Below are 15,000 nucleotides of genomic sequence, written 5' to 3' on the forward strand. Positions count from 1 at the left end.
GTCATTCTTACAACAGACATACAGATAGATATATAGGTAGATGTAGATGCATATGCATATATATATATATATATATATATATATATATATATATATATATATATATATATATATATACAGACACATAGAGTGATAGATTGTAGATGGATCCATAGATAGATAAATAGACAGACACACACATGCACCAATGGATATATATTATTCATGCATTCTTTTCTTTATGCAAGTTGCCCGATTGCATCCAAATGGGGTAAACGTTGTAAGCACAGCATTTACAATGCTGAATGATACCTCATTTAAGAGCTCCGCATGCACTGCCTGGACCCAATAGCCTGGACTCCTTTAAGAGCATGACCCAGTTCAGGTCAAGGGCACAAACTCCCCTCCCAGACTCGCAAGGCAATTGTGTGTGTGTGTGTGTGTGTGTGTGTGTGTGTGTGTGTGTGTGTGTGTGTGTGTGTGTGTGTGTGTGTGTGTGTGTGTGTGTGTGTGTGTGTGTGTTAAAATCATAAACAAAATGACAACATGAGTTTACTCAACTGTGAAGTGATGGAGAGCACCCATTAAACACTTGTATCATCTGATGTTCCTTTTCTGTACCTCATTCAGGTGGTGTCTCAAAGTGTCCGTAACTTTGCAATCCCTGAAGTCTTTCCCAACGTGGCACGCTACATGTCCGAGGCCCAGAAAATGGTGGAGTTTTCTCGATCCAGTCCTGCCAACAGCGAACTTATTGCTACCTATTCTTTTCAAAGGGCAACAATCTGAATGAAATGGCGAATTAAGTAAGGCAGTGATTAGAGAGTAAAGGAATAATTAAAAACATCTCCACACAAGCATGGTGTTGTAATATCAAATTGCTTGACTGATAACTCCTGGACTTTGAAACAATCTTTGTAGAATTGGTAAGTAGTGAGGGGCTATGATGTACAGCTTTAAAATGAAAAGAAGAGGGAATGAACAACTCCAGTATAAGGGATTAATTAGGTTATTTTCCTCTTTTGTATGTGGAGCAGTCTGCCAGGAAGTGCAGTGAGGTTCATGAAATGGATGAATCCCAACACAATTGGCATAGGCATCAACATAAGATTAACAGACATTTGGAACATGTTGCTGTGTTGGATCCTATATTAACGTCTGCGTTTTGGCTTCTCGGTGGTTGTCTATCTCCCTATATCTTCAAGGTGGTTGCTTATCTCCCTATGTCTTCGAGGTGGTTGTCTGTCTCCCTATATCTTCGAGGTGGTTGTCTATCTCCCTATATCTTCAAGGTGGTTTTCTATATCTCTATCTCTGTTGTGTGGTTGTCATCGCTTGTAAATTAACTTGTTTTGTCTCAATATTCCTGGCAAAACAATACAACAAAATCTAAAACCCTATATATCTTGCCTTTAATTTTGCATTGTTCCATAAGATCTCAAAGTGGGCAGAACAGAGCCTGGCAGGATTCATCTCATTCACATCTCTAAGCCATAATTAAAATATTTACGTACTAATGATATATAGAGTTGTAGTTGTAGTTGTAGTAGTGGTCATAGCAGAAGTAATCGTAATCGTAATAGTATTCGTACTGATATGTACTTGTACATTGAACAATAAAGGATTCTTTTGATCATCATGTCTTGGACGATTGTTGGTATCTTGTTCGTATAAAACTCTCCTCGGGGATAAGTTCTATTAAAAAAAAACATAGGACTGCGTATTCGGGATCAGGAGCAAGTCACTCAAACCCCAATGCAGACCCTTAGACCCTGATATTTTTTAAATGCCGTGAACAAGCTTTGGTACATCACGGGTGATTAATGTTGTGGTCAAGTTTTACTGAAATTGTGTGTGTAGTTTTAGAAAGGAGAGCAAATACCTCTTTTTTTGGGGGGGGGGGGGGTCAACCCCCTCCCATCGACTCCCTTAATGGGCGCATATTTTGATGCGGTTAATACACCTTTGTAAGGTATCAGCTATGAAGCTTTTGGCCAAGTTTCATCAAAATCACATGTTTGGTTCAAGCGATAATGACTGAAGTGTTTACATACTGACAGACCTATGGACACTGATCGATCGCATCACGGGACGAAAGTCCTGGTGAGCTAAAAATGGTAAGGATGTAGGTTAGTACATATAGAAGACAAGTGAATGTAAGTTAATCCGGTGTGGATATACTGCAGGTATGATGGGCAAAAAGGTCGACTTTGAATCACTAATTTTCAGTGGGTAATGAATCTATTTCCCATTAAGCTAAATAATAGAGAGCTTACAAACAATGTAATTTAACTATTTCTCTCAAACTCAATCTTCTATCTTCTTCCGTACTAATAAAAGGCAGTGTGTGTGCATGCGTGCGCGTGCCAGTGTGTGTCTCCTCCATGACTCCAAAACCATAAAACCTAGCAGCCTGAAAGTTTGCATGCATACCAAGAAAACTCCAAGGAAGTGCAAAATTGAAAATTGGGTGTTTGGGTTAATTACAACACCCCCGTTTAAGATAATTAACAGTCTTATTTTATTATATCCTTCATCAGGTGATCCTCGGTCACCTCACTGTCTGGGGTCTTTAGGCGTTTCCTGGGTCACCTTGCTGGGGTCTGAAGCCGCCATGTTTTTTGGCCTTCTCAACCATGCCCTGACTCGGAACAAGCCGCAATGATTTCTTTACGATAAAGCTTATTTTTCACTTTCCTCACTCATATTGAATGCCTGTTCACCATCACTACAAAGCGATGTGTACATCGCTTTTGTAAGTACTAAAAGTTTTCAAATTAGGAGCTTGGAGCGATTTCATGCATTATATGAGACCATTTTCCACGATCTACTCTCACGGACTAATTAAAGTATATCATCGAAATATTATCTCGCTTTTTAGGATCGGATATCATCCGGACTAAATAAGTGTCGAAATCTCTTGTGAAATCTGTTAATTTAAAGAAATAACGAATCTTATAACTAAGCCGATACACCTATTTACTTAAAGCAAGCAAGAATATGTTCCCTCCTTCAAACATACACACGAAAATGTAATTTCCAAAGCATTAAACTTATATTTTTCGACTGTTTGGAGAATTATATTGAGGAAACAAATTAACCAGCTTCATTGAGCTATATGATTGAATGAATTCACTGCGAGATATCACGCCCTGTCCCCTGAGGGAAGGCCTATCCATAGCGTCTGCCAGATCTGTGTCTATATTTTAGGATGTTTCACGATGTGTTCTACAGCGAATCTGGAAAGAAACAAAGCACATCTGGTAAAAAAAAATGGATGTTTCAAAAAAAAAAAGCACATTTGTGCGGACTGTGAACAATGTACCATGTGACGTGCGCACAGAGGAGCAGGCAAAATGGCGGATCACAGGCAATTGGACTTTGCGATGTCTCCAAGATTGTTCTGCAGGAAGCTGCAACTCTTTTGTGGATAAAGTCATTTTATTTCACGAATTCATTTTATTTAACTAACTGCTTGTTTTATTTCACTATTTCACTTAATCTCGGATGCTTCTGCTGAGAAGTAGTAGTAGTAGTAGTAACTAACTGCTGCATGCGTGGTGAAGACTGGCTTTAAAGTTAAAGGGATCCTTTATGGTAAGCAGCGACAGCCTGGCCAACCATTCCTTTTCAGCCATTTAATTGGAGTGCTTGCATGAGTGCTGAAGCCACTTTTCGAGCGCCCATTGTCTATTATGCTACATCATTCTGAGCGAATCGTTCACTCTCTGTGGCCGCTTTTGCTGCGCCACATCATTCAGAGCGAGTAGTACTTGCTCCTTCACCCTGCGCGAGTGGTTCGTGTTCCGTCACCTTGCGTGAGCGGTTCCTGCTCTGTCACCTTGCGTGAACGGTTCCTGCTCCATCACCCTGCGGGAGCAGTTCGTGCTCCGTCACCCTGCGTGAGCGGTTCGTGCTCAGTCACCCTGCGCGAGCGGTTCGTGCTCAGTCACCCTGCGCGAGCGGTTCGTGCTCAGTCACCCTGCGCGAGCGGTTCGTGCTCCGTCACCCTGCGCGAGCGGTTCGTGCTCAGTCACCCTGCGCGAGCGGTTCGTGCTCCGTCACCCTGCGCGAGCGGTTCGTGCTCCATCACCCTGCGCGAGCGGTTCGTGCTCCGTCACCCTGCGCGAGCGGTTCGTGCTCAGTCACCCTGCGCGAGCGGTTCGTGCTCCGTCACGCTGCGCGAGCGGTTCGTGCTCCGTCACCCTGCGCGAGCGGTTCGTGCTCCGTCACCCTGCGCGAGCGGTTCGTGCTCCGTCACCCTGCGCGAGCGGTTCGTGCTCCGTCACCCTGCGCGAGCGGTTCGTGCTCCGTCACCCTGCTCGAGCGGTTCGTGCTCCGTCACACTGCGCGAGCGGTTTGTGCTCCGTCGCCCTGCTCGAGCGGTTCGTGCTCCGTCGCCCTGCTCGAGCGGTTCGTTCTCCGTCGCCCTGCTCGAGCGGTTCGTTCTCCGTCGCCCTGCTTGAGCGGTTCGCGCTCCGTCGCCCTGCTCGAGCGGTTCGCGCTCCGTCACCCTGCTCGAGCGGTTCGCGCTCCGTCACCCTGCGCGAGCGGTTTGTAATTAACACTCCACCACACATCTGCCTTTCCTTCCTCTCACTGTCTTTCCTCCCCCCACCCCTCCACCCTGTCTCCCCCACCCCTCTTTACCTCCTCCCCAACCCTCTCCTCTCCCCCTCTTTTTCTCCCCCCCCCCATGTAGTATTACTGTCGGCGAAGCAACTGGTGATATTTGCGAGTGATGAATATTATGAACTTCATGATGTCATAACCATGTAAAATCGTTGCATCATTAAATAACCTGAAGACAAATGGCATTTGTAAATGACAAATGGACTCATTAAACAAGTAAAATACTAAATGATAAGTCAGATTTATTTTTGCCAGGATTGTCAGGTGGTACAGAACATGAAGTAATTAATAGATTGATACATTATATCACAAAACAGTCGATTTATTATGCGAATTATCAAGTGGTCAAATAACAAAGCCACCTATTGACTCGATATAATTTAATTTTGATGATGTTTTTCTGCGATTTCCCGCTTGTTTATCAGTTCCTGCACCTGCAAAAAAAGGTAGAAAAAGGTCACTTTGTAACATGTCAAGCGCAAAGCATGCAATATACAACATACAACATGTATGAGGTATTATGGAACGTGACCGTATCGGATATGAAGAACACATCTTGCATATCTCATAGAACTTATAGCATACTGTACAACCATTACATATTGTACAGTAGAAACAGTTTATAACATTATATATTGTTACCGCCACAGGTACCGAGTGTATTATGAGTGGGTTAATCGTCATTTCTCCTCGGAAGAACTGGACCTGGGGCCACCGTTCACAATTAACTTCATGATGGGTTGCTTAACAACCATGCATGCGAATCAGTTAACCACAACTTCCAGTGTCCACTGTCTAATTTGCTGTTTAACTAGAGGAGACATGGCCTCCTCTCCAGGGAACACACCCTCAGTGGTGCACCAATCTTATATTGATTAGATCTGAAGTAATGCGGCCGAGCGTTTACCGCTGGTGCACGCCGACTTTGACGGGTTAATTAGTTTCGGAATTATAATCTCCAAGTCTATCTCGGTTCGGACAATGCTGGATCAATGGAAGGAAGTGACAATCATGGACAGGTTGAAACGTCAACAAGGAATTTATTATGAACAAGAAAAATAGATGAACTGAAGGACTTTTTTATTTCATTGTCGATTAAATGGATGAATTCATATCAAATGTTCAATCAACAAAATAATCTCAATCAAATGAAGAATTCAACAAGCATTTATAGAAAAATGGACAAAGAGCAGATGCTTATCACAAGGACTTACTTACCAATTAAACAGGAGACATGGGTACCCATCGGACCATTTTGGGGGGGGTGGGGGGGGAATAAATTCAGTCTCGACTTACCAAGGAAGAAGTCATCGTGTGTCGATTAAAATAACCCAAAATGTGTGTGTGGCTTGGTCTACCACGCCAAATGAGCTCTCTACAGCTTGGCTCATTTCTATTGTTTGTGCTTTGCCTTGCCATGCACCCACACGCAAACAGGCTCAAACACCAATCGACATCACATCACCACCCCCAGGGACCAGAAATGCCAAGAACCAGGAACGCGAAGAAGAACCAGGAACGCTAAGAAGAACCATGAATTGCTTTGCAAAACCCCCTGGGCCATGCCCTGATGACCGGCCGAGGGCAGCGTTGGTCTCGCATGCCAGCTCGGGCGCCCCGACCAGCGCTGGTCATTATGCCTGCTCCGTGTGCGCCAACATGGCCCGAGCTGTACAACATGCCTCCACCCGATCGCAGCTTTGCTGGCCATAGAGGTGAGAAGATAAGATGTTATAGCAAACCCATGCACAGACAGTAAGATGTGTCCATTCGTGCCCTACTCTGTACGATAACAAAGTGTCGCGAGCGGTACATTCGTGCCCTGCTCTGTATGATGACAAAGTCACGAGCGGCACACCAGTCTGCCTTCTAGCACGTTCCGTACAGTGCGCATGGATCCGCCATTACGCACGTAGCCAGCACTCGCGTTCGCCCGATTCTGCTATCGTGAGCACGGGGCGAAACCCGATCGATATAATTAGTCCAGAAATGGGTTGAAAAGTACATGCCACCCGTATCATGCATAACGTGGCATGGTTGTCGTTTTACTATTATTGGCCACTGACGATGTAGCTATTAGCACCAAGCTACGAGCCACGCTCTTGCCGATATTGGGTCATTTGCTTCTGTGTTGTGCAAAACCACATCCGTATAGCCTCTTAAGAGATATTCATTCGTTTGCCTTTTCAATGCAACCAGAAATCTCCACCGAGATCATCGGAAGCTCGAGTCGATAATCTCGAGCTGCTGAGCATATTGTATAACTCGCCGCAAAAGTTGGGTTGAGGGATCGCTTGAGGACGTGAGCTCTGTGCTGTTAATGCTCATGCTGTGCCGTTATTGCGAGGGTATCGTGGTTTCCTCACAGCCGTGCTGCGCGTGTTGGCCTCCACGAGGACCCAAATTCAGATTTACTTCAGAAATAAGCAGAAAAGAAGAGTCAGAATGAAGTCAGTGATGTAAGCAAACCTACCTGTGAAATCCTCGCAATGCACGTCTCGTTGTCCCGCTAGACAAAAGGAAAGGGACTATCTCCAAGTATATTAATGGAATAACTGTCTGGGGACCATTGCATGTTGGATACATGAGGTTCCAAGAACCGCCACAATATTAAGGAACTGAATTCAATCACAAAATATTTTTAGATCCTCGTGGAGGATCTCTAAGTCTTACTCACGTTGTTGTTCTTCATCTTCTTCTTGTGGACTTTTTTGTTTCACAGCCTACAGTTTTCACCGAAACTTCCTGAAACTTGGCATATATATGTAAAAATACCCTGCGCAGACAGTAACCATCTCTGATTTTGGAAATTCTTCCTAGAAAAAAGTTGACGTCATAATATCGCCGCTAATGGAAATCGCCTATACCATTATCTCCCAAACTAGGCAAGCTGTTTGAATTCTGTTTGTGGGAATCAAGCCGGGCATTAGCACAGATAATTTATCGTAAACCTGATACATCACAATGATGTCATATTCGTTTTTATGATGTCATCATGAAGAGGACGAGGATCTTAGCTCATTTGAGCTTGTTGAGGTCAACATCGGCCAAAAGGTCATGGAAGAACAGTGAAGATCTAAACAAAATAACGTCTGAAATCCATTTTCTACCGGTCATACTATAAATACAGGCTGGAGACAAGCACCACCTGGACATGTCCGGAGATAAACACAGTTCGGATACAAACAAACAAACACCGGCCGGACACGTCCTCCAGTGAACTATACCGCTGAGGTTGTTTGCATTGATCACATAATCCCGAAGAGTACTTGACTGAATCGGGAATTGATTTTTTAATATTTTTTTTTTCGTTGCCTGATTTTAATGAAACTTGATACTGCACACCACAGGAGAATGTTGAGTAAGGTGGGCCAAAATTGTTTGCGCTATCTTGTACCGTTTTGGCTGTATTTCAGGAACATCCATCCATCCATCCATCCATCCATACATGCATACATACAAATCAGATGAGAATTTCAATAATATATAAATGAACATGGAAGTATTAGATCAAAATGGTGATGTTTATTTTATGCTTAAAAATAAATCGTTCTTTGTCTATACGAAATGTTTGAGATTTTAAAATAAATAATTTCAAGAAAAACAAAAGAATCTAGCTCCAGAAAACTATACCGCTGAGGTTGTTTGCATTGATCAAATACTCCCAAAGAGTACTTGACTGAATCGGGAATTGTTTTTTTAATAATTTTTTCGTTGCCCGATTTTAACGAAACTTGATACTGTACACTGCAGGGGAATGGTGAGTAATGTGGGCTGAAAACTTTTGCGCTCTCGTGTACCGTTTTGGCTGTATTTCGGGAACATACATACATACAAGATGAGAGTTTTAGTCATATATAGATAATGTAAATATATATATATATATATATATATATTCACACACACATATGTATGTATGTATGAGTATTGCAGCAGATGCTTTGGTTCCTTAGTTTTTTTTTTAACAAAGGGCTATGCCCGAAACGTCAACTGTTGATCTTTAAAAACTGTATTTTTCACCCTAACCAATATATTTTTTTATCCTTTTCATGTCTGTATCTATACATGTATATATCCTTCCCTTTCATACTGTCAAGGCGCAGAGGGCTGCCGAGGGAGTTTCACTGGAAAGTTTCATTGGAAAGTACAGTCCTGGATGGGTCGCCATTCTGATGCAGGTTACCCTGAATGGTTATTACCCCAGTACATTGGTACTCAGTTCGCTGACCTCGGAAGGATGACAGACTGAGTCAACCCCACCTGGTGTTAATTCAATGGTCGACACGGCCTTGAACTCAGGACTCTAAGGTCCTGAGCCAGCCACCTTCAAGTATATATATATATATATATATATATATATATATATATATATATATATATATATATATATATATATATATATATATATATATATATATATATATATATATATATATATATATATATATATATATATATATACACATATGTATATTCCATCCTAATAAATGTCAGTCTGTCTGTCCATCTCCTCCATGAAACCTAGCGTCCCCAAACTTTGCATGCATACGAAGGGAATTCAAAGGTAGTGCGTAAATAAAAATTGGGTGCTTGGGTTAATTTAAAGTTTTAAACACTTCTTTTGAGATCAATTAAAGGGTGCCAGAACTTACTCTTACTCCCGAGCTAACCCTAACAGCGCCATCTTGGTCAGCCCTCCGTCAGCTCGCAAGAGTCGTAAGTCATCATTTTTTTTTGTTTTTTTTCACATTCCTCACAGATCATCGAATATCTGATCATCATACCTACGAATTGCTGAATCCAGTGCAATGTTTATAAATGCAGGAGACACAAGTGTTCGTGGCTTTATTTCATTTCCGCACGTACCATAACCTCTGGAATCTCTTAATGTCAGCAGAATTTCAAAATATAAACTTCTTTATTGACAGCAGTGGCAGTTGCACATGCCTGATGTTGGCTTTGCAGTTGGGGTGGCTGGTTTGGGATCTTAGGGACCTGAATTTGAGTTTCCCTGTCAGGCATTGAAATAACACCAGGGGAGGTTAATTCAGCCTGTCATCCTTCCAAGGTCAATAAAATGACTACCATTACATTCCATTGGGACCATACTCTGCACAGAGCATCTGTGCTGCCAAAACAATCTCCTTGGCTGTTGTGCACAATCCTGGACAGGTCACCACTCTAACACAGGATACTCAAATGGCTCAAAAGTCCCAGCAAGCTGGTGCTCATTTTTCCAACCTCAGAAGGATTACAGACTGAATCAACTCCACCTGGTATTAATGCAATATTAATGCAACCTCAAGATTTCAACTCAGGACCCCAGGATCCCAAGCCCACTACCCTAACCATTAAGCCAACACCAGGCATGAAATGTGTACCAGTGTACTGGGAATAGGGGCATTCCATCAGTGGCATAGCTGCACCTTCAACCAATGATGCAACCAGCAGCCATAGGCTGCACACGAAGAGGAATCAGGAGTAGTTCTAAAAAAAATGTTCATTTGTCCAATTCAGACATCGCTTGGTTGCCATTGGGTGATTCATCAATGTGTGTGCTGTCTCTCAGATGGATGTTAATCCCAAGCCCACGACCCAAACCATTTAGCAACACCAGGCATGAAATGAGTACCAGTGTACTGGTAATAAGGGCATTCCATCAGCGGCATAGCTGCGCCCTCAACCAATGATGCAACCAGCAGCCATAGGCTACACATGAAGAAGAATCAGAAGGAGTAGTTGCAAAAAAATGTTCATTTGTCCAATTCGGACATTGCTTAGGCGTCTCTGGGTTATTCATTAATGTGTGTGCTGTCTCTCGGATGGACATTAAACTGGATGTCACATTTGCTCTGGAATCCAGCCCCTCTCTCTGCCATGCACTCCGATCACTCTCGCACCCCTATCCCTCTTTCACCCTTCTCATTCTGTCACCCTTCTCACTCTCTTCCTCTCCCACACCTCTCTCACCTCTTTCCCTCTCCCACCCCTCTCTAACCATATCCCCTCCCTCTCACCCTTATCGTCTCTCTCCCAACCCAACCCCTCTCTCACTCATCCCTCACTTGCTAATTTCTCTCACTCTCTCCCCCTGCTCCCCTCCACCACCACCCCCCTCTGTTAAGGACTGACAGTTTAGTTTTGAATTTAAAACGGCTTCCTACAGTGCAGCATGTATGAATCTGATTCAGAGTGAGTCAACTGAAGGGGTACAGAGGTTGCTGCATGTGCGAGCATGCATGCAGGCAGACCTTTGCCAGGTAGATAGCGTGGGTCTTAAATACTCCTGTCTGGTTTATATAGAACCTGCAGTTAAAAAGAAAATGCTGCTGCTTGGGTGCGTTTTATCATCCTTCCCTTCCCCTCATGCCACCTTCCTTTCCCTTAACAATGGCTTCTCTTCCTCAAAGGCTGATTGCACTCGAAGGCCTTCTGATGCTCTTTAATACCTTTTAATACATGGATATTAAAAGCCAATCGCTACCCAGACCACCTCTGCTCACAAAACAAAATGGTACGAACATCTCCAAGGCCTCTGGAAATTTCACAAGAACCACCTAAAGGCTTTTGCATGCTAGCTTTTGTGCCAAGAGTAGCTCAAAAGATTGGCAGGATTTTGAGACTGGTCAGGGTCAGGTCAGGTCAGGTATGGAAGCATGCACCAGAGCAGCACATCGCTGCGTCCACTTTCTGTTGGTACTCCAGGAGCCTCCATCTGGCCATCCCCTAGGCAGATGCCTGGCCCATCCCCATCTCCTTGAGATGCCGATAAACCTGCTGCAACCACGAGGCACGTGGAGGATCGTTCAGAGGCACGGTCAGAGGATCCTTCGCCAAGACATTCATGCCTTTCCATACAAAATTCAAACGGAAATGGTGCTTACTGATCAACAGAAACGCAAGCGACAAGACTTTGCAAATTGGTTCTCAGGAAAGTTGGAGGAAGATGCAGACTTCCTCAAAAAACTTCACATGACGGACGAATGCCATGCTCACTTGTCCGGGGAGGTAAACAAGCAAAACTTTCGGTACTGGGGGACTGAAAATCCTGGTAATGCATCAACTGAACTGGTGCCTCGATCTGTTCTCAAAGTCACCATGTGGGTGGCGGTTGGTTGGTATGGGATAATTGGTCCATACTTCTTTGATGATGACCAGGGACGCACTTGCACAGTAAACCAGAGGAACTATCGCGGAATGATTCAGGAATTCTATCTGCCTGAGCTACGTACTCAGGCCCGTAGGAAAAGCAACCTGATCCAGATGAGAACCCAGTGGTTCCAGCAGGATGGGGCACCGCCCCATACAGCCAGGGAAACAAGGCGTTTTCTCAACCAACATTTTGAGGGCCGCTTTAACTCCCTCTACGAAGACGTTGAGTGGCCACCGTATTCCCCTGACCTTACTCCTCCAGACTTCTTCTTGTGGGGGTATCTCAAGGACAGGATCTATAGAAACCCTCGGCCTCAGACTCTTGATCAGCTGAAGGAAAACATCCACCGAGAAATCCAGAACATTCCTCAGGAAACGTTTCCCAAAGTGATGGAGAACATGACAACGCGTCTGCAGGCAGTGATCGGACAACGTGGAGCCTACGTCGAACATGTGGTCTAAAAGAAAATGACGATTCTACACCAAAATTTAAATTTTGGTGGCAATTTTGACATTAGTACAATAAACTTCAACCTTTCAGCTTTCTATCCAACCATATATCTTTTAAAAAAATATGTTATGACCATCCTCTTTGCAGATGAAAAGTTGTATATTTTTTGGGACACCCTGTATATGTATATGTATGTTTATGTATGTATGTATATATATATATATATATATATATATATATATATATATATATATATATATATATATATATATATATATATATGTATATTAGTCCGTGAGCCAGACAAGATATCGGTACCATTTGGGGGCACCAAACGAAACATTTTTTATTGATGGTGTACCCATATACTTCACAAAAATGCATGATGGACATTTCAAACTCACAGCTTAAGTTTTTTATAGCATAATTAATGTTTTTGCGCAAAATACACAAAATGTACAATTTTGTCATCCATGTTTTAATGCCTAAATGGCATGATGGACTCACCAAAGAAAAAACAGAAAATGCAATCATTGAAAGAAAGGGCTTGCATTATTTGTTCCAAGCAGACTTCAGAATCTGAACTGACCAAACCCAGAGACGATGAATCTGTTGGTGTATTACTCCATGCAGCCAACTTACGGAATTTTGGGCCCATCCTGGAACTTAAAGAAGAAGAATACGGCGAAAAGTTGTTCTACCACAGAGACTGTAGATCTGATTTTACACACAAGAAAATGCTTCAGAAGTTCCAAGAACCTGACTCTGAGCCGAAATGTTCCACCAAAAGGAGAAAATCTTCTCGTGCTCCTTAAAAGACATCTCGTGTCTTAGACCCTGTATGTATCCTCTGTGAGAAGGAAAGCAAATATGTGGCTGGTTCGAACACCAGGGAAACACTCCTACAGTCCAGAGAACTCAGGTCAGATGAAACAGTGAGAAGTATTGCTCAGGCCAAATTGGATCAGAGAATACTTGCCATCACATCCAGAGAGTTGGTTGCTGCCGAGGCTCATTACCATAAATCATGTTACCGCAAATACACCTGTGGAGCAATGGAGAAAACATCAAAAGTCACTGAAGATGATGACGCTTATCTGGCAGCAGAGCGGGAGGCCTACCTTCTTCTGTTCAAGCATGTGCACAAGACATTATTTGTTCAACCTGAAGTTGTCAGAATGATGGAACTGACTGAAAAGTTGTTGAATTTCCTGCACGAACTTGGCATCAATGATGTAAAACCCTCAACGAAGAAACGTATTCGCCGGAAGCTGGAATGTGAACTCAAGAAGTCACTTCATTTCATCTCTGATGATAAAGGAAAACTTTTTGTATATCCAGATGTCCTTTCCTTGAAGCAGGTAGTGGTCAAAATGATGAAGGCCGAAGAACAACTACAGGATGCAAAGTACTCAGATGATATTGAGAACATTGTCAAACTTTCTGCGAACCACTTGAAAGGACAAATTAAAAACATGAAAGAAAAGCCTTGGCCTCCACACCCTGCTGAACTGAAATCTGGCTATACTGAATTGCCGGAATCTTTAAAGATGTTTCTGAAACTGCTACTTCATGGAACAGAACAAGATGGAACGCAGAAGGTGGAACGAGTTGTCCAATCGGTAGGTCAGGATTGTATCTATGCTGTCAGTAGAGGAAAAGTTGTCCCTGCTAAACACATATTGCTACCATGGGGTGTTAAGTCACTGACAGGAAATGTTGAGCTCATCAAAATGCTCAATCACCTTGGCCATGGTGTTTCCTACTCCAAGCTGGAAGAAATAGACACTGCATTGTGCCTTCAAAAGCAGATGAAAGAAACAGACCGAGGTATAGTTCTCCCATCATATTCCCATCCGTGCATTCCCTCCTCACTTGCCTATGACAACATAGATAGGCTTGAAGAAACTTTAAGTGGTGCTTTTAGTGGTCGCAATATGCTCGCTGCACTTAAATTGTTGATGCCACATGATCACTTCAGAGATGTATTCGTAAAACTGGGAAAAGAATGGCAGCTCACTGATTAAATTCTTAAGGTCTTGGAAGAATTCACATGTCGTCTCTATGTAAGCCAGTCAGAAATCTGTGATTTGAATGAGATGCGATATGAACTGTTCTGTGTAAAAGATGGAAACGTAGAATCTGGACAGTTTCCCCCCCCCCCCCTGCCAAAACTGTCTGCATCTACATGCAACGATGGCCAACTATCAGGTTGCCATCGGGCACAGAGCATTGCAGGCAGACCCAGAAGTCCCAAGTCTGCTAGAGGACATAGGCTGGTCCTTGGGTTATGACGGAGAACTTGTCATCAACTGGATGACAGCTGCACCAGCACCAGACACAGTCTTGGAGTTCCTGTCTTGCAAATGCAAGAAGTCACGCAAGTTGCCCACCTGCCAGTGTATGGGGAATGGACTGCACTGTACTCAGGCCTGCTTACTGCAGGAATGTGAGAACATGAAAGACGAGGAGGTCCATGCTGAGCAGGAAGAGGGATCTGATGGTTTGGACAGTGACAGCGATAGTGACACATTATAAACTAGAGGGGGAGCACTCGGTAGAGTGCAAAACCTCCACCGCCAATACTGCTGGGTCACTCAAGTGAACCTGATATCCTATTCATTCAATTTGACGTCAACAGTGCTCACAGAGTTATAGTTTGCAACTTTCCCTTTTACTTTTAACTTTTACATACTTAATTCATTCGTACTCACTACTCAATTCGTACTCTCTAACAATTTTTTTTTTTGGGGGGGGGGGGGGGGAAATCACTTAAAACATGTAGA

General features: G+C 43.3%; 2 protein-coding genes across 12 annotated transcripts in view; one reads left to right on the forward strand and one right to left on the reverse strand.

The window, feature by feature from the left end:
• Positions 1-1,618, forward strand: part of LOC147027993 (chloride intracellular channel protein 4-like) — a 41,736-nt gene extending 40,118 nt beyond the window's left edge. Inside the window, exon 6 of the mRNA XM_085877905.1 lies at positions 610-1,618. Coding sequence (XP_085734031.1) covers positions 610-768 — 159 coding nt within the window. The 3' untranslated portion in view covers positions 769-1,618. The remainder of the gene's footprint in view (positions 1-609) is intronic.
• Positions 1,619-4,833: 3,215 nt separating this feature from the next.
• LOC147027994 (testis-specific expressed protein 55-like) overlaps positions 4,834-15,000 on the reverse strand; it is a 79,666-nt gene continuing 69,499 nt past the window's right edge. For all 11 annotated transcript variants that reach the window (XR_015057368.1, XR_015057366.1, XR_015057364.1 and 8 more), the window contains one exon: positions 4,834-5,045. Coding sequence is in view for 6 of the 11 variants with exons in the window: in XM_085877906.1 (XP_085734032.1) it covers positions 4,992-5,045 (54 nt within the window). In the remaining 5 variants the exon portion in view is untranslated. The remainder of the gene's footprint in view (positions 5,046-15,000) is intronic.

This window comes from Eptatretus burgeri, chromosome 4 (assembly GCF_056783735.1).
Source record: "Eptatretus burgeri isolate ZD-2024b chromosome 4, Ebu_testis_v1, whole genome shotgun sequence".
NCBI classification, from domain to species: Eukaryota; Metazoa; Chordata; class Myxini; order Myxiniformes; family Myxinidae; genus Eptatretus; species Eptatretus burgeri.